This window comes from Gallinula chloropus, assembly GCF_964237585.1.
Source record: "Gallinula chloropus genome assembly, chromosome: 5".
NCBI lineage: Eukaryota > Metazoa > Chordata > Aves > Gruiformes > Rallidae > Gallinula > Gallinula chloropus.
This window is the reverse complement of record NC_140090.1, coordinates 13,139,831-13,164,579: the sequence shown is the minus strand read 5'-3', so window position 1 is coordinate 13,164,579 and position 24,749 is coordinate 13,139,831. Positions and strand designations below refer to the sequence as shown.

The window sequence follows — 24,749 nt, the reverse complement described above, 5'->3', positions numbered from 1 at the left end:
TCCCTTCCACTCCCCACTTTTAGGTGTGCTTAGCTACTCTCAACTTTTTTTTCTTACTTTTTTTTTTTAAAAACACAACAAAAATAACTAAAAACTCCTTAGCTCAGCTTAAAAGTCCCTGCCAAAGCAAGAGCCTTCAGGGCTAGCCCTTGTAAACAGCATGCCTAGGCTTGACTCAGCAAGAAGCTTTTTAACAGTAGCTCCTAAACTGTGGTTAAAACCCATCAGGCATTACGCAGTGTAACAAACAAAAGCAGCCTTGTTTTTCTACCAACAGTCTGCTGGTGTTTCAGGATGCAGTTCTGACATTATTTATTAACAAAATATTGTTTTTCTTCTGTCCACACATAAAAATAGTAAAAAAAAACCCAACCCAAAAACCACCATGGGCTGATAGTCACAAATTCCATAGCTTCCATGAGGACTGAATTGTCCTAAAGACCCAAACGTAGAGAAGACTTCATCTCCATAATAATGCGGAGTTGCCCTTAATTTCCCTCTGGTAAGGATTTTATCTGGTTTAATCATGGATCTTCCTCCATTTCCCTGAGATCTTAATATATTACAGATTTTCCCTGATATTCAGCCTACACTTTTTTCTTTATCTGATCCCATTACCCCTCCTTGTTGAAGTTTGTTTTCTTTTTACTGTGTTAAAAATTACAGAATACCTTTTCAGGACCAGTTCCAGTGTTCCCGAGCTGTTTAGACAGGGTAATTCACGGGTGGGAAAAGTGACTGTTAAAACTTTTCATCATAAAAATGCTAAGTCTCAAGTGTTTACAAATTTGCCAAATTTAATGTCAAACCCAAGATTTTCCATGTTGGATATCTGTTTCAGCCTGGTTTTCTCTTTGCTTTGTTGTTTCTGTGAGCTTCAGCCAAAAAGAGGCCAAGTGGGGTTAAGGGAAAATATGTTGTTTAGCCATAGAAAAAATAATAATCATCATCATCATCTTGTAACTGTGCTTTGAAAAACACCAGTGTCTCTCGCTTTAGAGGTGGAATTTGCTATTGTCACAGATGTGCCTTTTGCTGTTCCTATTTTTAAAAAATCCCACAAAAATGGTCACAATTTTGCTGGATAGAAATCCTCTGAAAAGATCCCACTTCCATTACTCCCAGTGAAGCAGTGACAGAGTTTTGCAGCAAAAATTTTCTGAGCTCCCCCCCCAGCTCTGACCATGCTCCAGCTGAGCCCTACCAGGGCTTCCCTGCCATGGCTCCCTATATTCTGCTGGAGCCTCTCGGTCACCTCATCCACCCCGGAGGGGGATTTGTGACCACAGCCAATGGCAGAGGGGAGCTGGTTGCATCCACACTCGTGGAGCTGCCTTTGTGCATTATGGGGTGTGCATAAAGTGCCTTCGGTTAACCTCTGCGGGACGCAGCTCCCACGAGGCTACAGCTTTGATCCCGTCAGGCGGTTTAGGATGGGACTCCAGGTAATGGTCGTTTCTGCAGCAAGGACGCCGCTTGGTTGAGCCACAGAACGTACACACCAATAAAACCTGTGTGTTTTCATATTTACTTTGCTACCGGAGTAGAAAAACTTTGGCAGGTCGTGATTGATGGTACTGTGCTGCTTTGGAGATAGAGTGAGCTCCCTCCGGAGTCAAAGCAAACAGCTGCTCAGAGAGGCCTTCTTATGTGTTTTGCAAAGTTTTACGACTTTCACCAAATAGATACATTGCTCATTTGGGAAACAGGTTTGGGGGCTCCCACATCCAATTTATTCTGTCCCCTTATTTCCCACATGCTTCTTTTATTTATTTAAGAAAATAAGAATGTGGGAGTATGTGATGGTTTACAGAGGCTGGTCCCCTCCCGAAGGCTGGTTCAAACCTCTCCCTGGTCTGTAATTAGCAGGAGTGTGTTGCTTTTAGGTGGCTCTTTGGTAACCTACAGGAGGTGATTTGGGGGACTATCTATTCCAATCTTGCTGTAAAACTACCAGGATTAATATGTAATAGCCACCTGATCCATGTCCAGAATACCACAGATTAAACACTGGGCTGCTGCTGTCCTGTTTTGGGACATGGAAAAATTGCTTTAATTCCACCTGTGCTTTAATTTTCCCATCTCCAAATTGCTGTTATGGTAAAACTCACCTCCTGATGATTTGAGAGCTAGGAAAAATCGTGTGGTCTGGGACTTTTTTCTGCTCCCCACAAGGCTTGTGGCGGGTTTTCAGGTGTCAGGAAAGAAGTACGTGGGGCGCAAAGTATCTGTGCAGAAACTGGGAGGGTACATGCGTAACATCTGATGGCCTCAGCAGGAGGACAGGCTGATCAGGTCTTCTGAAAATGGGGCAGACATAATCCAAAACACTCATCAGGGCTAGAATGTTTCTGTAGGTTTTTCCAATCTGATAAACTATTCTATGTAAAAAACCCCAAACAAACAAACACCACCACCACCCCCCTGCCAACTCCAAAACTAACCAAACACAAACACCCACAGCTTTCTCTTTTGAATATTTTCAACAGTTTTAAAGCATTTTCCTTTATGAAAGAGATTTGGAGATCTATGCTGCTCCTTAAATTTCTGTTTCATCATGTAGGTTTTGTTAAACAGCCATCAGAAAACTTTGAAAACCTCAGACCTTAAGTCTATAGGGACCTGGAGGCTCATGGTTTCAGAGCCACTAAACTATGCAGTAAGGCACAGATCAGACTTAGAAACATTTGGTTTAGATCTTCAGTTGCTGAATGTGAGTGAAGGAGTGAGAGGCCTTGGTGAGCTCAGATGGAGTCATGCCCATTAGCACTCAGTAAAGATCTGGGCCACCGAGTTGCTGGTGCTGTGACACCACAACTTACTGAATGAAAAACTGCAGCTCTAATTTAGCCTAATCACCGCCAGAAGTGTAAAAACAGCTAGGAGGTTTTAGTATTGAGAACAAGAGCCTGATCTCTGAGGTCTTTTATGTAAACCTCTGGCATGTGTTCGTTTAATATGATGTCACTCTGTAATCCACCATTGCTTTTAAATGTCATTCTCAGAGCTTCATGTCAGCAAGTCTTAAGTGATAATCCCTTTGCTTACCTCACTTTATAGTAGATTAAAAGTGACTTCATGCTTCCACCTTATCCACTGTTAAGCTTGTGCTTTTGGAAAAATTTATTTGAACTCTATTCTCCTGCTGCTTTCTAAAGAGTTTCTAAGCAGAGAGTGCGGGTCATTCAGAAGCTCTCTCAGTGGTATTGCCCATTCTCCATTGCTTTCAGCATCCTGTGAAAACAGATAAATGTTCAATGCCAATCTGCTGCCCTTTTAGACTCCAGTGTTACAAATTTGTTTCTCAAGTTTTCTCTCTGCTAAATGGGGAGCACTGCCCCTCCTGGCCTCTCCTTCTTCTTAATCCTAAATAAATCCCTTCTCTGGATGGTGCTTCACCTCTCACCAGCTTCTTACAGTCATGAGGACAAGAGGTAATGAGAGACCTGTTGTGGTGTTTCGCTCCTGTGTAGCCCTTTCTCCCGTTCAGCACAGGGTGTGCGGATTGCCCCTTTATCTCCTGGTAGAACTTTTAAGCTACCCTGTAGCAAATCCTTTCTCGGTATAGAAAGCTCTCAGTTCACCTTCCTAGTTTACCCTCCTTTTTTTCTCTCCCTGAATTGCACTGTTCTGCTTCAAGCACACCTCCTTGTGTAACACGTCCCTCCAGATACTTGCTGCATGTTGTCATATCCTTCCTCTGCACACTAATGAACTGGCCAGGCTGCAGCCTGCAGCGTATACTCAAATATCAATCTGCTCAGCCTCCTCATTTTCACTGTAGTTCCTCTGAAATCCTTCCAGTGTGCGTGGAGATAAATGGACAAAACCCATCCGTCCCGTTGGCTTGTGAAATGAAGCCTGCGGCACATCGCTTTTCAGGTTCTGGTTAATCTGGGTTCCCAGCTACCACTGGCCATGGGAAGCAAATAACACAAGGTGCTGAGAGATAAAAACTAATGGCAGGAACGCTGGCTTGTGATACTGGAAGAAAAATGTAGGATTTTTAATGTCCATACAGAGCGGAAATTTTAAAATCTCATCCAAAAGTTCCCCCCACGCAATAAAGAGCAGAGAAGTCAATTTACCCTGGAAGGATGAAGGACTGAGTCAACTCTGCTGGGATTAGAACATGTGGTTCGAGGGATCCTAGGTATTTCGGGTCTGATTCTCAGACCACCCAGATAGCTGGGGGCGGGGGGGTGGGGGGGGGGATGGAAGAAAAAAACCCAACCTAATAAAAAAAGGACCCTACTTGGCAGAGCTGTGGATCTGGATACCGTGCCTGCAGCGAACGCTGCGCGCACACATCTGCGCAAAACGAAGGGCAGAACTGGGTGCTGTTACTCTGGCAAATCTCAGATCTGCAGAGTGCTCCAGCAGGAATGCCTGAGTTTAATTGGGCCTTCTAGATCCCCAGCTTTGACACTAAGCCACACGTGTGTGTTTTTTCTCCTGTGTGCCAGACCGTTTAGAGAATTTGTGATTTTACAAAAATTTTCCACCTTGGAGGCTTTTCATGCCTGTTCTTTTATGTTTCACTGTTGATATTAAATAGACAACTAACAGAGCTAAAGTTTACAGCATTACTCAAGGGTCAGAATTTAAAAAGAGCCGGTATGAGTTCAGATCATAAATCCCACTGTATCGGGTCTGGCTAACAACATTATTTTGAAAGTGGTTGTTGTGGGTTTCAAAATAACATCGACCTTAAGGGCTGGCTTGTCAAGCCCTGGTAATGCAAAGGCACAGTGGGATTTTCAAACATGCTGTATACTAGTTAATGCCTAACTTCCCCGACATTCATTGAAACTCAGGACCCCAAAGCCAGCCCTTATAAAGGAGTTGAGTACCTCAAAATTAAGAAAATAGCTGGAATAGAAATGCAAACATGTTAATGAGGTGGCTTGTGTGTGTTTGGAGTCCATGTCCAGCTCATACAGCTCCTGTGGGACCGACCGATGGGGACTTTTTCTTCCCTGTCTCCTCTCTGTTGTAGGAGCACATTGTATTGGACAGACAGTTGCAGTTGATGATCTTAGAGGGCTTCTCCAACCTTAGAGATTCTGTGATTCTATGTGCATGGCAGATCTCATGGGAGGATGTTATGGAAAAATCATATTCAGGGTGTAGTTGATATCAGTTGGCCAGGCTCCACTTCAAGAGTAATTTTACTACTTTCCCTACTCACTTTACTGCTATGTACAGGTTTGGGTTTTGATAGAATAGTGAAACCAGGAGATTGTAAGCCTTTGGGTGATTTTGTTTAAGATGATAATTAGAGGGGACCTTACAGCATTGCAGGAGCCTGGGAGGTAGGAGCGATCCTCTTCTACCCCCTGGCAGTAGATGACCTGTACCATGACCTCCCCTCTGCTGAGGACCTGCTGTTCGATTAAATGTGAGAGTCTCCACCACCATCTCCAGCCCTTTCTAGGAGTGCAGTGGTGCACTGGTGTTTCTTTAGTACAGGTGGAGCCTCCTCACAGTAGAGGTATTGTTTCCTGCCACAACTCAGTTTATCTCCCTCTTACACCTCTCCCTATTCAGCATACATGTACCCAAGTCACTTATAACAGCACCTGGGCACAGTCAAGCATGCCTGGAAAAATAACGTAGGGCTGTATGAAATGCAGTTACATTGAGCTTTGTGAGTTTAAGCCTCTCTGAGTAACAAATATGTGTTCCTAAATCTTATAAGGGTTTTTGAAGTATTTTCCTTTTGATTCTGTAGAAGCATCCTGAAGAAGAATTTGTCCTATTCCTCTTCTTTCCTCTTCATGAGAGGCTTCCCTAGATTGGTTCTGGAGCTACTTTCATGGCTTTTGATTTTTAAACCAGCTGCAGGACATGGTGCCTACTGATTGAATGCTTCATCTGAAAGCTTCTTAAGGTCCCACAGAGTAACCACACATCCCAAATTGCCACTGGTAGAGGAAAGACTACCAGAGTGTGGTTAATACATTAAAAACAGGAAAGTTTCAAGCTTACAGCTGCATTATGGTGATGTTCTTACATGCATATTCTTGCTTGAGACTGTCTTCGCTGTGAGATAAAACACTTGATTTTGTACACTGTCTTTCAGCCCAAGTCAAATGCAGTACGATATTTTAACAGGAAAAACTGCATTGTAGATGACAAAAAGCAGGGTGTAGAAAGATAGGGTGGTGAAGGAATTAACACAGTCATCAAATCAGTAAATGAAAGGAGGATCAATCTAATGGGGATTAACAGAGAAGAGGAGATATTTGCAGTAGATATTTGAAAAGTAATTATGAGCTGATAAGGCAGAGGGACATACAGAAAGTAATCTAGGCTACAGGACTGTTTTTGAGTCTCTGTTCAGGGAAACACCTAGAGTATTTGCTTAATTAGAAATTAGGACTATTGACTTTAGAGGAACTTAAATGCCTATTTGCATACTGTCTTGGAGAGGGGTGGTGTTCTGAAAATGCCATAAAGTAGAAATGCTTGCTAAATTCCACTTGTGTGCTTATGCTGTAAAACCAGTTTATCTTAGAGATTTTTTCTTGTGCCAATATGGGATTGACAGCTGACTTCAGACTATTCCAGTAATGAATTTTTTGCTGGTATTCTAATGAAGGCTTTCACTTTGGTTATGTTTCTTTAGGTAATTTCAGCAAAGTAGAAGTCATTGCCTAATGAATAGGAACTAGAGCTCTGTTTTTACTTCCATATGATACTGCTGTGGGTCCAACATCATTACAGAGATCCCAGAGCTGGTGTCAAACCGACCTGGCATTGCCTGGATGCGGTGGTACCACACAGACAAAATATGCCGTTGTTTGCGTCCTAGAAAGGGCGAGTTATCAAGGAATTAACAGTGTTTGAGGTGCTGCTTTGAGTAAGTGATCACCACTCAGGTCAGACAGTGTGGTGGTCATGCTTGTTTGAAAAGACCCTCAAGGAGCCAGTGAGATTTTCAGTTCTTTGGAAGGAACCAAAATGAGACCTTTGCTGCTGTTTTACCCTGATCACAAAACACTCATATTGTGATGCTGTTTTGTGGGGGTCAGGATACTGCATGAGAGTTAGTATGTGGCAGGCACCAGGTCAGGGTGAATAATTCTATTATCTGTAGAGCAGTGGGAAGGATTTTGCATTTGGTTCCCAAGAGAGAAATCATATAAAAGTTATTTCTAGCTCTTTCCCTTTTCCCCTAGTTATCCAAGCCAACTGTTTCTCTGTAAGAAGTAATGCTAGCGACTGATGGAAAGTGAGGTATCAGCAAAGTTTTATCCAATACTTAAATGGTTATTACCTGTTTGATTATTATTTCCAGTAGAAGTCTCCAAACAGAGAAATTATCTTAGTGAAATCAGTGTCAGAAGACCCCAACCCACTTCATTCACTTGAAAAAATGGAAGACTTCCAACCTCCAAATAAATTTCTATCCACCTTTGCAACAGAAATTGTATATACATGCATAACCAAACCAATTTTCAGGTTAGGTCAGGAAAGTTCAAACCCTCCCTCAGGGCAGACAGCAGTGAGTTGACCAGAATGTAACAGACTAAAATGGAGATTAGATATTTTACAACCCATGTCTTTTTAAGGTCCCACGGGACCTTTAGCAAGGACAAACGCACTGGACTTTTGGACTTTAGCAGACAGGAATGACGGCTTCTCTGTATTTCTCACCAGAGCATCGCCACATAGTGTTGCCTAATGACTCAGAGGGAAAGGCACTCTCCACCAATACCACTTCCTCTGTGCCCTGGGATTTTCTTTGCAAGTCATCTATTCAAGGCTTGGCTAGGTCTTGACCTCTCTTGGCATGTAAGATCTAAACCTGGTATGACTCCAGACTTCCCTCGACCGCGTCTGGTTTGAATCCTGTCAGAGCTGAGATGAGTGTTACCGCAAGAATAAGAAACTCTTCAAAGGGTTGTTTGTTTGGTTGGTTTTTGAAGAGCTGGCTTCTGCCAAATGGGAAGAAGGTAAGAGTGCTGTGAGCTGTAGCTTCTTTCCCTTCAGGTCCTGATGTGCTGATGGACCTCAGTATCCTATCAGCCTGCTTGCTCCATACTTAATCTCACCAGAGCAGGATTGGTATTTCTGGTGAATTATGGTTTCTGATAAGGATGGATGGTGAGCAGAGACTTGACTTGGTTTATGTACAGATGTTGCATTGCTTCGGGTTGCTGCACTGGTGCAGTGTATTGGGTGAGTGACCTTTCCCAGGGTGACTCAGTGAGTCAGTGGGACAAACTGAAGGTCATAAAATTCCTCGAGGTGCCTTGTGCTGAAGAGCAGATTGTTCTTCCTCCCAAAATCTTGCACCAGATGTAGTGGTTTCCTGTCCCTTCATTTGGTTTTTGACTACGTTGCCAAACCGGCCTTCATACAGTCTCTGGTTGCTGTGATTGACTTTATTGCTTTGCCTTTCATAAACCCAACCCCAGCCTTACCAGCTCTGTGTTCATTGGTTTTTCTCCCAGGCTGGGAAATTTCGTGGTTCACACATTTACCAGCGAAATTGCTGTGATCAATGAACTTCCAGGACATGTGTTTGCTTGTGTGTGCGCAGTCCTCCTTACTTACCAGTGCAAAGTCTCAATCTAATCTCCTGTTATCATCCTCAGTGGGTGAAAGCTAGGCTGAAAGATAATCTCCTTGCCTACAGTGAATTCATCGTGGTCTGCGCTCCCCCTGATTGCATTTGAGTTTCAAATGAAAGAGTCTCTGGAATCCAGGAACAAGTCTTCAGTTTAAGTGAAACTGGAGACTTTTAGAAGCTGTTCTTGAAAGCTAAAGGTAGAAGATAGAGATGATGCAGCCAGGGGATCTGGCATCATTGGGACCATCACAAGAGGTGGATAAATGTGCCAGTATACAGTCCATGGGTACAATAGCATGAGTTGCATTTGATGTGCGTTTTTGGCTTGTCAAACTTTTGTCCTGCTTTGCTGAACAGCAGAATGACAGCTTTCAAGTGGGACTTGGGTAATTAAAAATTGATCTTCTAGGCCCTTACAACTCTTCTTGCACTTTCTCTGTCCCTCAGATACTCTGTGACTGAGCTTAGAAAATGGCCTGTACTTTCTCATACCTTTCTTTATTGGGTAGAAGCTCTTTTATAGCAGAAGTGAATGGTTACATTAATCCTTACAGCATTCATGAGTACCAACTGTGTACTGCAGTGCTGGGTAAGAGTAATTATTTTGCCATTACGTTATGAACAGCTTTAAAACTTGTACTGTAATGTGATGTGCATAAAGGGAATTGTTAATATTAGAAGTTCAGTTCTGGATAGTTGAGTTTCCTTGGTTATTAATAGCACTATAGATTATTCAAACCATAAAAGAATTTAAAAATCCTCTTTATTTTCACCTGTTGGGTCTTTTGCTTATTTTGCCAAATCAAGCAACAGATACAACTAAAAAAACCCCAACCCCAAAATATACAAAGTGCAGAGCCTAAATTCCTATTTTCACAGTAATCTCCAAGCCAGAAATATTTAGACATCAAAATCCCATCAGCAGCCTGTTCCCACAATGAATGTATGTAGGGGCTTACACCCCACCGAAATCGACTTGGGCTGCAAAAGATACTTGAAGGTGCAAGAAGATGAATGATGGGACTTTCAGAAGCTGCAATTACATGGAAAACCTGCTGGGGTTTCAGCAAAACTTTTATTTCCAGGGTTCGTTGGTTTGTCACCATGTTGTCTAAACAGGTAAAATAAACCACTGCACCTGAGCAGTTCTGTTTTCTCACTCCCAGACTGAGGTACAATGGGTCCTGTGTTTGCCTTCTCCAAAACCAGAGAGAACGATTTAAATAAAACTTGGGGCTGAATTATTAAAGCCACTGCAAATGTTTTCATTAAAATTTGAGCATGTTTAATATCCCTTCTTTTGAATTTTAAATAGAACCAATACTTGGTGACTTAATTACCCAGCAATATCTCTTTTTTAGATTTTTACCTTATATTAATTAAATGAGTGTATTTACATAGTTCCGACCTAAGCACATCTCGTCTTAGTGACTAAGTGCATTATTTAAAGGGCACATGATGTTAACACCTTTTGGCTTGCCTGAGACTTTACATCATGCTCCACGCTGAATCCCATAGTGATCTTTATCTTATGCAAAAAATAAATCATTTTCTCTATCCTTCCTGATATAATATTTTTTTAAAAATTCCATAACTCTCTGGTCATTTCAAACTGTCCCCAAAACATAACTGCTCTCACTGGGGTTATAGTCAGACTGCCTAGTGTGTTATCTCAGACAGAGTCTGGCTGTTGCTGTGGAAAGTGATGGCTGCAATGGGTGAGTTGAGCTGTGGCAGTTGGCCATGCAAATGCAGCAGCCACCTCTTCCTTTGCTGTGGGTGGTTGGAGGGCTTGGCAGAGAGAGTAGAAATGGGGCTGGAGGTCTCATCCCTCTCTTCACTTAGATGCCATAACAGGAGCATAAAGTGGTGTTTAGTGAGATGCAAGAACGGTGGGTTTTGAGGTTTGTGGAGTGATGGGGAACCTCCTGCTTCTGCTTCCAATCCAGCAGTATGGACTGTCGCCAGAGTTGTTAGTGTGAGGAGGATGGCTGGGGGTCTTTGCCAGCACTGATGCTGTAAAAAAAACCCCTGGGTTTCAGGCAACACCCCAAACCCAGCTGTGATACCCTGGAAAGGGGAGGGTGAAGAGTGTGATTTGTCTTTGCTATTGCTGCATTTAGGCAAGAAGCAGCTTCAGGGACTTGGCATCAACCTGATGCTTTTGGGAATTAGATAAAATATCTAAGCTTGGGTTGGGGTCATTCAAGGCTCAGCTGAGCAGCAGAGATACTGAATTTCCTACCCTTACTCAGCTAAGTTTAGTGGCCTGCTTCTACCTGAGCTGAAGCTTTCTTTACCTCTGGGACATCTAAAATTAGTGTGAGGTACCAGGCAGGCTGAGAGGCAGGCTAGAGCAGTGGCCTGGGGAAGCAAGGCCACAGCACAGCCATGAGGATGGAGGTTCCTGGAGGGTTGTGGCATGGTGATGAGCTGTGCTGTGCTCAGCCATCCTTTCCTGCCAGGCTGGCTGGACCCGGACAAAACCACGGCAAACGTGGAAGGGCGGGCTCTTCAGCCTTGAAAGGCCATGTGCGTGTGTGCATCACGCTCCAGCTAAGGCGGCTGATGATGACTCTTTGAAATGTTTTTCTGCATTTGCATTTGCAAAAGCTGGATAAGCCTTTTTAAAAAAAATCTGATAAGTAGCAGGCAATTGAATTAACCACTGTTGACTGTATTGCTGTCTCTTAACAAACTCCATCTGTATGGTCTCCCTTTGTAGACACAATTTTATAACTTAATTTCCCTACCAAAACATCAGTGTTTACTTAGTAAGAAATCTGTTCTTTGTCAGCTTAAAACAGTGATTTCTTTATTACCACTCTGCGCAAGGAATGACAGCACAGAGTTGGCACTGGAGCAAGTCTGGTTGAGTCTACAGCGTTGTAATGGAAACAGGGTGAACCGAGGGTCAAGTATAATGGGATTTGTATACAGAAATGTGTCTGCATAAGGAATAGCTGCATGAGATAAGAGAATGAAAGATGAGACCTGCAGGTCTCCCTTTGCATGGCGGTGGGAGGGAGGTGTCGCCATAGGTATATGGATGCTGCTGACATGGGAGACAGAGTTACCTCTGCGCCAGTGTAGCAAAGATGCCTAAATCATGCATGTGTACTCCAGCACTAGCTGACGTTGGTGGGTGTTGGATGGGTTGGGGCAGTGGTCGGTGATTACTCTGAGAATGTCTCGTATGTAATTTTTATTGATTTTGGGAAGCATAGGGTCAATGAGGGGTTTAAAAGCTATTACGGTCTGTGGCCTCCCTAAAAATTTTCCAGCAGGGTTGTCGAACAAACATCGCATAGAGAATTTAGCCCAAATAGCAAGAGGCTTGCAGGGTTTTTTTACCATCTTTCGCAGCACCTCAGGGAGGTTTTCTTGTGATTCTCAAGAGTTTTGCAAACCACGGGTTGAAAATCACTAGTGTAAACTTTCAGCAGCAAACAGCTGGGGAACATCAGATCCCTATTCCTTCCTTGATAAATTTGTTATACTTTCCTGTGTCATTGGAAAACTAGAAAAATGGGAAAGCAGCTGTAGAGAATGACATCAATGGATTTGAGACCGAAAGGGTTTTTGGGAAAGAAGGCTTCTAAGATGGTACATGGATGATGAGATATGAAGCACCCCATCCACAAGCTGAAGATTTAGGGGGTGGAGGGGGGGAGGGCAGTAGCATCCTGACTCCTTTGAAGTCTCTTGGAGTTGTACAGCCCAGCAAGCAGTGCTGGGGTTTTACACAGGACTGAGCTCCCGTTTAATGCATTTAGTTTCTCCTGCTCTAGAGCCTTTCTCAGTCTGACACTGCAGGCTAGAGCTGGTATAGAAATGTCAGTTGTTTATCACAGTAAATTGTAGAGATTCAGCTTTCTCTGAATTAGTGTTCATCTTTTCCCTATAGAGAATTAACTCCTAGCTGAATGTTGTCCAGATTTTAAAAATATCCACATTTCATTCTGGTTCACTTTCTAATGACCAAAAAAAAAAAAAAAGGAAAGAAAAGAAAAGAAAGGAAAAAAAGTCATAGAAAAGAAGAAATTAACAAATGGAAATTAAAATGGGATAGCTAACTTATTATTAATTCTCCTAATCTGTACAGAAAACTCCAGACATTTCCAAGAGAAAAGCTTGTTTGGAATAATAAGCCTTTTCTCCCTGCAGTCATATCAGTGAAAAACTTTTACCTAGTTCTGCTCTTCACCAAATAATTGCTTGCTTTTCAGCACACTCGTAGCGAAGGGAAGGCTGGTTAGATCAGCCAGCCTGCTGGATCAGATCTTACATTACATCTTGAGCTCTTTGAGTGCCATTAGCATTTCCTTTTAGAAGTGAAGAAATATTGACAGTTTGGTAGGTTATCTCGCATTTTACTGCACGTTAGGGCACTTCAAAGTCTTTATGTAGTGATGGGAACTGTCATGAAGTAGACGTGAAAAGGGCCTTTGGTCCAACTAAACCTGTCAGCAAGAAGATTTAGGGCAGATGGTTATTATTAGAAATCAATGTATTTATTATATATTGTTCAGAATATTTCCCTTTGGAGGTTAGTGTGAGTGCTGTTTCTGTTTAAAATGTGTCAAATGCTGGTAAAATTAATTCCTGCAGAAAACCCAGGGAGCCCCAACCAAAAGCTTTGCTATTATAGGGATGCATGTCTTTTACTTCTTTGTGCTGTGATGCACCAGAGGCAGGTAGGCAGGCAGCATGCCAGCAGCGTGTCTGGGGTGTGTGTATGTGTGTGTGGGAACAGGATGTCTTTCCATGTGGCTATCACAGCCACCTCGACACACACAGCTCCTCTGACTGCTGTGTCTGGCTTTTTAGAGATCTGTGCTGTACCTGTTCCCATTTCTTTTTATTCTCCTTTGTTAACCATGCTTTTCCAGTTGCTTCCAGTTGGTTACAGCAGCTTACTGCTGTGTAAAGCAAGCACAGTATCTTTCTAAAGCCTGAACATGATGGTTTTCCTTTGTACTTCAGAAAAGAGAAGTAGGACATTTCAGGCTTTTTATAATTAGTTGGGTGTAGGTTTTCCTTCCTTGGTGTCTTGCTTCGTTATAGGATTTAAGGACGTTAGGTTATGGGAAGGGGGCATTCCCAATAGAAAAGGAGAGTATTAACAGCAACATTAAAGCTGGAAGTCACGGTACGGGAAGAAAGATTCATTTTCCATTCACCCCATGATTTACAACACATTCCAACCAAGTGATTTGGCTATGGTCTTCTGGCATAACATTGTTTGCCCTTTCCCTGACATTTTGCATATAAAGAAAAGTTATGAGCTTCTTGGGCATTCGAGGTACCAGGAAATGCAGGAGTCTACCTAATTTGTTAACATGAAATTATAGATGTCAGACATAGACTCTGTTAGTTAACGTTGGTTAGAGTAATGCTGCAGCCAGTTGATTGTATTACAGTCATGATGAAGAGGAATGGTCCTTTTTTGCTTTTCTGGGATATGACAGGTATAGAGCCAACGCAGATTTAGAGTGTAATGAATGAATAAGCATCTTCTATGGTTTGCCCTACTCTTCCATGAGCTCCTCAGCTGTGGTGGTGCTGCCAGTGACTTGCCCCTTCACATCAGGTTAGTGCTGGCATGACATAGAAAAGGACTTTTCAGAAGTACGATAGGAAGAGTCTTTTAAATGTTAAACCTCTCTGTAGCACTTGAATGTTACTTTCTCATAAGGGCCAAAAGCTCCCACTCAAATGTAGTATGGCAAGAAGTCAGTAGGGAGGGATCAAAAATTCAGATTTCCTCCCCACACACCTACACTTCCCATTTGTTTTCCCAAGCCCAGTGTCTTCACAGCTACACGCAAAATACTCACTCAAAAGTGCTAATGTTCTCAACATGTGTCCCAAGGGAATCAGTCAGATGCAGAGAAACGGCTGTGTTGCATCTGACACATCTTTCCAACACCCATTTCCCACATGAACTCACCAGCACAGAATCCTCTCAGATCTCCTTCAGCTTCCCTCTCAGCTCTGCCGTCAGGATCTGGTCTGTGTCCACACATTTCCTATTGCTTCCCACCTTGCTCGCCGCCTCCAAATCCAACTGCAATGCCACTGGCCCAACCCTCATCCCCTCCCTGCCCTGAGCAGGGAGCAGCATTTCAACACTCCAGCTCTTGAATTTTGTGACTACTGGAATCAAGTTCTCAACGCCTGGTGGCTTCAACCTGAAGTTCACATGCCTTCGGGTTTGCACTGCTCCTTCGGTCTGTCACTCAGCTGCTTTCATTGGCTTTTGCACTTTTATCCATGCTTTCTTTCATGCCTTTTCTCTCACTCTCCTTCCCTCTCTCCCCCTCAGCTACCTTCCTTGAAGTTCCCCTTCTTAAAATATGCTTCTTCTCTGAAAGCTTTCATCATTAATCTCTCAAGAAACTATCTTAGAGACTCATCTGCTGTGCTTTGATTTATTCGTTGTGGGGTTTTTTTGGCGGGTATCTCACAAGAACTGAGCTGGTCATCCCTCTGCCTCCATCGCTAAAGGAAAGCTTGTGTGAAAAGGTGGGCTTTCAGAACTTAAATTAAAAGATCATGTAAGTAAGATAATTGGATAAAAAAGGATATTAGGATCTGAAACAGAATGTTTACTTGCTTTGATGTGCTTTGGGAACATATGTCTGCACAGTGGGCTGTGTGGCTGATTAAGTATAAAACAACCCAAGAAAAAAATCACCACTATTAAGCTTAAATCAAAGATCTCTCCTCAAGACACTAATTTGAAGGTCCCGTATCAACTCTAATTTCCACCTTTGATGTCTTTCTTCTTTGTGTGTTCTATAATGGAGGGCAACCTTACTTATTAAAAATTTGCATTTTCCTTCTATTTTAAAAGCAAATATTGATATTGTTGTTGTTATTGTGTTGCAGTTGTGCCTACAAGTGTCAGCCAAAACTAGACCTGCATTGTGCTAAACATGGCATAAATGCAGTAAGAAATCACAGGTAGTTAGTAGAGATTTAATTTGAAGGCCTGTGCCTGTACTTAGGCTCACAAATTCACTCCTTCCAAATGATGCTGCCAACATGGTTAATTTCTGGTAGATGTTAGATGGAAAAAAGAAATTTCACATTCTAAAACAAAATACTTTTGATACCTTCAATAAATAACAATAATACTCATATCAGGTAAAATTAAATCTTTTCTTCCATTTGTTCTTGCTTTTAGATCTTTTAAACTTAGGACTGAAGTTAGGTATGTTTGGAAATGAAGTGGTTTTTTGAAAGGAAAAATGAAAGATGTTTAGCTTTTTTTCCTCTTTTTTTCTTTCTTTTTTTTCTCTTTTTTTTTCTCTCTCTTTTTTTTTAATTTAGAAACAAAAGAATCCTTTTTCTTGCCTGGAGCAAATATATTAAATTGACCTCATAAGCTAGACGTTGCTTTAAAACCTGAATATGTTTTTCCAAGGGGTGGAAAAAAATTATGCTGAGAAATCACACCCACCTTAGATTACGATACTGTTCCTGTGGTGCAGATGGAAAACAGAAGAATTGGTGAATTGGAGGCTGTTCTTGTTGCTCCTCCCATCAGAGGCAGAGTTTCCTTTGACTGGAGAGGTACAAGAGTAGAGTTTAAGGCATGATTTTCAAAGGTATTCAGACAACTTCCATTGCCAATGGATGCATGGTGGGATTTTTTCACAGTGTCTACTGAATCCTTCTCAAAGCAGTGTCCTAACCACAAATCCACAAATAAGGGATTTTATATTCAGAGATTTGTGTCTGTTAAGGAATTACCCAAAGGAATTGCCACAGTTATCTGATCTGACATCTGTAACACTGGCCATAGGATTTCCCCCTTTAATTTCTACAGTGGGAGAAATCACTTTCTGCTATTAAAACTCCAAACCTTGCAGTACACTTAGAGACCATCTTTTAGAAAAACATCTAGCTTTGGCATAAAGTCTTGCAGCAACCCCAAATTTACCACTTCCCTCCATAAACCCATCTAATGGGAACTTGCCCTCACTGTTAAAATATCTTCTCTTTTTTTATTTTTCATGCCTTCCATGCCTCAAAGCCATTTTTGAGGTTAAAGGAGAAAATGGGAACTGCTCAAAGCATGCCCATTACATATCTGTAGAGCAGATTTAGCAATTTTTGTCTAGCTTCACATCTTCTTATAAGGGAGTGCAGTAACTGCTGAATTAGCAAAGGAAGCTTTGCTTTTCTGTAATATTCATCTTTGTGGGTATGGAAAAAGAAAGAAGATATTATTAAGCCCACTTAACAGCTGAGAAAATACAGGAAAAAGAAAGAAAATTAATTGTGCTGAGCAGGGGAGGGCTGGGAGTTGGCAGTGATGTCTCTTGGATCCCCATCCCAATGTCTGAACTCTTAACATGTGCAGGACACAAAAACTGGTATCTTCCAGTTGACAGCTCTATATTTGAGGATCAGGTCACTTTACAGGGTAATTATCAACTTGTTGCAGTGCTGGGAGAGCTGGGAAGTGTGAGTGATTCCCCATCACCTCATTACCAGGGTTGCCCAGCACTCCCTGGCAGTGGCTGGGTGGGGAGAGGTGGCTGCAAGGGCAGTTCCATGCTGCTCCTCCTGGCACATCCTCTGTTCTCTGAACCAAAAGAAATGGGAGGGGGGAAATCTTCATGAATGATAGATGCCACGTGAATTCGATAGTTGTGGCCCAGGTTTGACCTCTGAAAGGTACTTTGGTTTGAGGGACCTTGTGGGCTTTTATTTCTGAGGGTACCGAACAAGTGTCACGACCTCTCGCCCTTCCTGTTGTAAGGGACTTTACATAAGAAATAAACAGAGGTGAGGTTGAGGGACTGGGGAGAGTTGTTTAGACTGAATCGTTTAGTATGTATCCCGGGGCATTTTAGGTTTCCTGCTGGATACAGCTCTGACATCCCATATGTAGTGTCTGCTATGAGTGTAGTCCCTTTTTCGGGCATCCTATGGCTCTCCTCCATCTCGTGCAGACTTTAGGGTTTTCTGAGTACACAGGAATTGAAAAAACAGTCCAGGAAGTTTTATTTAAAACAAAACAAAAGTTTTTCTCTCTTTTTTTTTTTTTTTTGGTGGGCTTTAGAGCAGATTGTTGTCTTTGAAAGCTTTTTTCTTATAGCAAACTGTACCAGGCTATGATACCCCTCCCTGTGAGCAGCTCTGTTCCAAGCTTCCATCTCTGTGTAGCAGCTATGCAGTTTTTTTATTGTACAGCAAAACAATCGCCTGCAAGTGTCCATATTCCATTAAGCATATGGAAAAGTATTCAGCCCTTTGTTTTCCACTGAATGAATATATTTGGCACGTAAGTATTAATTTAGACTAGTCATGGGACATTAGTGTTGGTTAATTGTCCTCATTTTTCTGGGTTTTATTTAACTGATGGAGATTATTTCAGAAATGTGCAACTTCCTTAACTGTTGCATTCATTGCTGGGTGCTCCTTGCAGATGCTCCAAACCTTCACGCAGCAGCAGGGAGATGGTGCTGCATCTCCAACATGCAAAATTTTGGGATGGCTGGTGCATGACTGCAGAGGGAGAGCAGGATGAGAAAAAGTCACCCCAAGGCCCTGTTCGTAGTGACCAGTGCTGGTTTTGCCAGTCCTTAAGGGGTTTCTCTTCCCAGGAGCCCAGCACAGAGCCTTGGAGGTCATGCTGCTCCTCCTCCATGGCGCCATGAGGATCCTTTCTCAGCGCTGTATCTAGCTGCAGTGCACCAAGCACAGCACAGACGTACATCCTGTGGCAGTGGCATCAGGGGCAAGTGCCTGCCAGGCTCTGAGGCACTTGTGGGGACATGCTGATCCACCCTGCTGAAAACCATGGCCTGAATTTTTTTTGCCCCATTTTTCCAAAGAAAAGCTACCAGTTGCTCCCTCTAGCCTTTGGGCTGAAACTGTGGAGCTGGCACTCCTTTCAGCAGAAGCCAGGCAGCAGGGAAATTAAGCAGAATCTCTTTTTCCTAGTGAAGGACAGTCAAGGGGTGACCAGCCCCTGGGAAACCACCAAAAATCTTCCAGTGTCTCACTGGCAGTGTGTCATATCTCAGATGCTGGTAGCTCTCCTTATGCTGGTTGTGCTCCTTTGCCACTGCATGTACTCATAGCCCAGTGGTCCTGCTCCTCAGATGGCTGGAGCCAGGTAAATAAAGTGCTTGGGTTTCTGCTCTCCAAGGACAGTAATCCACTGAACCAGTGGAGACCTGCTCTGTAAAGCCTTCAGCAGCGTACGTGCATGCTCCCAGCATCATCATGCTACCCCTCAGCCCTTAGGCAGTGCCAAGTAATGTCTCCCTCACCTTGGTGTCTCCCTCTGTTAGAGAGCAGGAAACAGAGAGCCTCTCCTGGCTGGGGGAGAAAATGAATCTGGGCTCATGTACTTTGTCAGAGATGCAAATTGCTCTGTAAGTCCTGAGCATTAATTATAGAGACTGGGTTTCTTGCCGGAGTCACGGGGAAAAAACTCCTGACCCCCATTAAATGTAATGGCGTTTGGACACCCAATTCCCTTAACCCATTTGAAAGCCAGAATCCCAGTTTCTTCAGAAATATATGTGGTCAGGTGAAATCTTTGTCCCAGTGCAGGCAGCGAGATCTTCACAGCGTTGGCTTCAGCAGAGCCAGGAGCTCTTTGCCAGACAGCACTGGGGTGTTTTCTTCATGTCATCTTCAGGATCCAAGGAAGGGAGCAGGGGGTGATGTACGGACAGCAGAGGTTTGGGCAGGGAGCTCTACAGACACACCAAGAAACCCAAGGCCTTCAACATTAGATAAGAAATAATGCCAGTGGGACAACTGAAAATAAAGGGGAAAAAGTCAAACTTTTAGGGAGTTGGAAGCAGAGGATCCCTTCAGTTGAGTGAACAGCTTCCTGGTAGGCAGCTACTGGAAGCCTGTTATTTTGGGACATGCTGCAACGTGGAATGGTGCTGTGCTAGAAGCGCAGGTGTACAATGGTGAGATGTGATCCCTGCCTGGGAGGGCTTACAGGAGCCAGACCTGTCTGAAGGTATGGCTGTCCTCATCCACAGACAGAGGGATGCGGCAAGGAGAAGCTTTAAGCAGATCCATAAGGAGAATGCTGCTTTCCAACTTTCATGCACACGGTCAGGCTTATGTTGAAACACCGCCCAGGTCTCCAGCTGCATGCATTTTGGGTGAATTCTTGATCTTTTTCCCAGCGTTACCTTTTTGGCCAGGGTGGAGTTTTCCTGTTCTGAGGGACTCCAGCATTTCTGCCCAATTTAGCACAGAGAAATGAACAGCAAACCCTTCATATTGTTATACGCATTTTAGATGTCGGCCTCACAGTTTGATCAGCGGAGGCTCCAAAGGCTCGTAAACCTGGTAATACATAGTTTCAAGCCTGCATCAAAGAAGTTCACAACCCTTTGGGGAGAAGCTGTGAGTACTGATGAAAGAGGGAACTTATTGTATATGTAAGAAAACTTCTTTCATGGCTTATGTATTAAGGCAGGCTCTGTGGCCCAAGGAAGATTGGGGCTGCTTTTAATTTACATCCCCCCTCACTTATATTAAGTCTTCGTCAGAAGAAAAATTAGTCAGATGTTTTCTTAATGACATCATTTTTTTTAATCCTGTTTCATTTTTTCCAGATGAGGCGGTGGAGATTATTAGAAATGAATTGAAACTAAATCTGGAACAGAGACTTTGATTCACTTCTCCCTCCTCCCCGGTAGAAATAAATTGGTCGGCTCCGTGCTTGGCCGCCTTTATTAGCAGCCTCGACAGAAACCAGCCCCAGCAGCCTCAGCTGCAGCTTTCCCAAGCTTGCCTCCGCCGCGGCTGATGTCATGGCGAGAGGCACCGGAGAGTGACTCGGAGAGAGAGACTTTGGTCGCCTCATAATTGTGGTAACGAAAGGCCGTGATGATGCAGGTGGGCAGGTTATGAGGTCTGAAACAGCCACGCCATCATAGGTTGTTTTATTTTTCTGTGGCTTAAAAGAAAACAGGCTTGACGCTGGTGGGTGTTCCTCTGGTGAAATCCCGGTCTGGGTCCGATGAGCGTGTGTGTGGTGGTGGCTGTGCATCTCTGCAAGTCCTTTATATCTGATAGGTTTTTCACTGCCTTGTATTTCACACCAGCGAGCCAGGGAGTGTATTGCTACAGGAAAGTACTTTGAACTATAAATATTTTAAAAGGCATTTAATTTACTACCCATCAGCAGAAAGTGTTCAAAAAGCCACAAGGTTTACTAATTTATCAGAAAGACAGAGAAACACGCGGAAGATCAAACAAAGACAAACATGCTCGTAAACTGCTGAATAAGTCTGCAAAGCTTATACTACATTTCTGTGTGGTTTTGTTGATATGTAAGTATTACAAATAAATTAAAATGCACCTGAACTGTTGATAAGGCAGGGTGGGACTGAGATCCTGAGGTGCAGGTGGCATGTCTAAACTGCTCAGCCCCTCGTGTTTGTGGTTGTCTATGCATGGAGAGACAGATCTTACATGCACTCGCTAATGGCATGTTTGGGTATTCTTAGGGAAGGACCTTTGCAATACCATCCCTTACCTTCGCCCACATCCTAGATCCCTGACTTCCAAAATCCTGAATGCCTGTGGTCTCCTTTGCCTGGGGTGCAGCCCCATGGGGTGCACATCCACCTCCCTCAGCTTTGCCAAAGCACCCAATCAGGGAGGAACACTGTCTTATGTCTCCACACCAGCTCCTCGTCCAGCAGTCTATGAATTCAGAGAAAGCTAATGCAGAGCAGATTTTTCTCTTTTGTTTTGCCTAATGACAGCTCTGCCTCTTTAGGTGTTTAGCTCAGATTTTCTGCTGCTCAGGTCAGGGTGTGTAACTTTTTCTCCTGTCCTTGCACCCTCTGTGGTTCATCAGAGCTGCTGGAGGGTATAACAGGCTATGCGTCTGGGAGATGTCCACACACTTTCTCTTCCATTCTTACTCACTCTGGAAAAGCTGCTAGAGTGCTGAAACATGCCTGTGACTCTTTTTTTTTTTTTTTTTTTTTGGTTACCTGCTGAATCCCTCAGCATTTACTGACTTCTATCTCAGGTAACATTTGGCCTGAGGAAGATCTGAGGGATTTAACAGAGGTGGCCCCCAGAAAGCATGCAATAAAACCTCTCATGAACTTTTGCCCTCTGAACCATACCACCGACCTGTCAAGGAGGTTTGTGCAAGCTGTGATGGACGCAGGCGGGGAGGGCTGCTCTGCCAGCGCTGGCTGAGCCACACGTGCTGGGCTGAGAAAAGCAGACACTGCCTCAAGAATCATACAAGTACTCCTTGCACTGCTTCCGTCCCTTTGCAGACAGCCCTGTCCGGGGTTTTGTCTGCACATGGTGGCACTAAACATCTGGATACGCAGGGGCAGTGAGGAGCTTGCAAAGCCCAGGTTTGCCTCCAGTGTCTTCGTGTAGCCAGCCTCCCCACTCAAGAGGATGGGGTGAGATCTCTAGCACTGGCTGTGCTTCACACAGGCTGCAAGTGCAGGCACTGCCCGAAGCAGCTCGTGCCCCTTTTGACAGCAGCCCAGCCAGGGTGAGCCGCCTTCCAGAAATATGTTTAGTGCAATGTGAGTGAAGGTCTGCAGGAAGCTGACAGGGGCTGCAGGCCGCGTATATGCCAAGTGATGCTTTTCCCACCATGTGCTCAAACTCCGTCCTTGTGGGTGAAGAAGTTGGTGTGAGAGGGAGAAGGGTGGCTGGTGGCTGTGCCCACCCTGGGTGGCTGTGAGTAATGGTGTGTCTGTTTCCTTCCCAGGCCTCCTCCCCTGAGTGGCAGCCCTGTCATCTCTGATATCTCCCTCATCCGCCTGTCTCCACACCCCACTGGGCCTGGTGAGTCGCCCTTCAGCCCACCGCACCCCTACGTGGCACCCCACATGGAGCACTACCTGCGCTCCGTCCACGGCAGCCCCACGCTCTCCGTCATCTCTGCTGCCAGGGGCCTCAGCCCCGCTGATGGTAAGACACTCTGCTACCGGTACTGCCGTGATTTTGTAGCTTACCAGTACTGAAATTCCCTAAAACCCAGGGATTTACAGCTGCAAAGGCTCCGCAGCTGCTCTCTGAAGTGGGAGAGCTGTCTCTTTTTCTTCTACCCACCCCCCCGCCCCTTTAACTACACATTTGTTTTGCATCATTGCACTGAGAAAGCAGAGCGTGAGAATAGCTATTACTGCTGGATCATATTATAAATATTTTGCTTAAAGTATGTTCCTTTCTGCAGCGTTCTCGGCTCCCTTACAAGCTTCCCCACTCTTAAGTCTCTACCGGGAGCCCTGATTCCCCCAAAGAGGGTCACAGTCGCTCTGGCTGCCTGGCCTGTTTGGGACTGATGTTACAGAGATGAGTCAACACTGGCTGGATTATCCCCTGTTGATTTTGTGTCTCAGTGCACAACGGCTCCCAGGTGAAGGAGAGGTGCCATACTTTCTTCCTCCTTACTCCTGAACTGCCCTGCAGCAGCTTTCGGGAGAAGGCGAGGGTGTGTGGGGACCTGGCACTGGGTGCACACAGAGGTGGTCATGCTCTCCAATTCCTTATGTCGGGGAGCCGAGGAGAAAAATGACCTAGCAGGGAAAGAGGAAAACGTATGACTCTACTCTCATTCTAGGAGGTACAAGTCATGGCTTACTTCATTAGAAGTGCTCCATTACAAGACTACCGGCAGCTGGCTCAGTGCCCAGGGAGCAACTGGGGTCTGGGGACCCAGTATCTACACACTTGGCAATCCCCAGCATCACTCGGCTCTGGAGATGCTGTTGGGGCAAACAGCCCTTCCCCACCACAAAGCAAAGCTGACCAGAGAGCAACAAGGGCCCCAACTTAGTGTCTGGCAGCATAAAACTATCTTCTAAGTCTAAAAAAAAACATCTCTAGGGTGATGTGGAGATGCATGCGTCTTCTCCCCTCCCCTAAAACGTCATCTGAACTCCCAGCTGCCCGGCACAGAGAGGTCTGATGGCTGACGTGCGTGTGCTCTGCCTCATCCTCCCCTTCCAAAGCCAGTTTCGTTATTTGCTATGAAAAAAAGGCATTGTGTTTTGGGTTGCTTTTCTTTTCCTTTTCTTCTTTTTTTTTAAGGCTGTGGTAAATAAGTTAATGGGGCAAGCGGGTGGGGAGGCAGGTTTGAAAAATTACAGCTGGGAGAAAGTGAGCGTAATTGGCTTTGGCAGCCAAAATGGTTTTATGCTGCCAGACACTAAACCTAGCTCTATGCATTAGACCTTGGCTTTAATTTCCTTGTGCTGCTATTGGGAACTGGGCTGCATTTGTCTTTCCTTCCTAATAGGCAGGGATGTTAAAGCTGACAGGGTTACTGCTGTCGGCAGGCTGGGCCTTCTCCCCCCCTCCCCGGGGTGCCGGCTGCGTCCAAACGGGGGAGGATTATTAGAAGGGGGAATGAGAGATTGTTTATAAATTTGCGGAAATGGAGGAATGCAGAGGCCCCAGCTTAGCTTCTTTTGTCCACAGAAGCACGCCCAAGCACACGTCACGAGAGCCCTATGTGGAGCCGTGTGGCTGGGGCTGGCGGGGGGCGCGGGGGGGAGACGGGGACGCCAACGTCAGCGCCGAGGTCTAACGTTGCGGTGGGAACCTTCTCCCCATGTTTTTCTCCTCTCCCGCCGCTCCGGCAGTGGCTCATGAGCACCTGAAGGAGCGAGGTCTCTTTGGGCTGCCCCCACCGCCGCCGGGAGCCAATCCCACCGACTACTACCACCAAATGACACTGATGGCCGGCCACCCGAACCCCTATGGGGACCTCCTGATGCAGAGCGGGGGAGCAGCCAGCACAGCCCACCTCCACGATTACCTCAGCCCCGTTGACGGTGAGTAGTGGTCCAGGTCCTCCCTGGCACGGCTGAAATTTTGGGACAGATGGATGGGGCTCTCCTCCAGTTGGGGAAGGTTACTCTATGTGGTCCCTCTGTCCTGCTGAAACCCACTGGTGCAGTACTGTAATTTTTTGGCTTAAAATGTTGGGGTTTGTTTCCATATATATCGGAATACATTGGTTGTGGCCTCTCTGTGGGGGATGGCATGGCTGCTGCACAGGTAGGAGATGGGCTGGTCACCAGGCAGGGTGTTGCTGCCATCCTGCTGCCTTGGCCACAGGTAACCACATTGTACATGGGGAAAGCTCCAGCTCCCCATCCCACCCTGTCTGCCCCCC

General features: G+C 44.6%; 1 protein-coding gene across 2 annotated transcripts in view; it reads left to right on the top strand.

Moving 5' to 3' along the window:
* Positions 1-24,749, top strand: part of GLI2 (GLI family zinc finger 2) — a gene marked incomplete at its 5' end in the record, with an annotated part of 140,176 nt that overhangs the window by 78,786 nt on the left and 36,641 nt on the right. For both annotated transcript variants that reach the window (XM_084265743.1, XM_084265742.1), the window contains 2 exons: positions 22,335-22,537; positions 24,214-24,405. In XM_084265743.1, the coding sequence (XP_084121869.1) occupies positions 22,335-22,537; positions 24,214-24,405 (395 nt within the window). The remainder of the gene's footprint in view (positions 1-22,334; positions 22,538-24,213; positions 24,406-24,749) is intronic.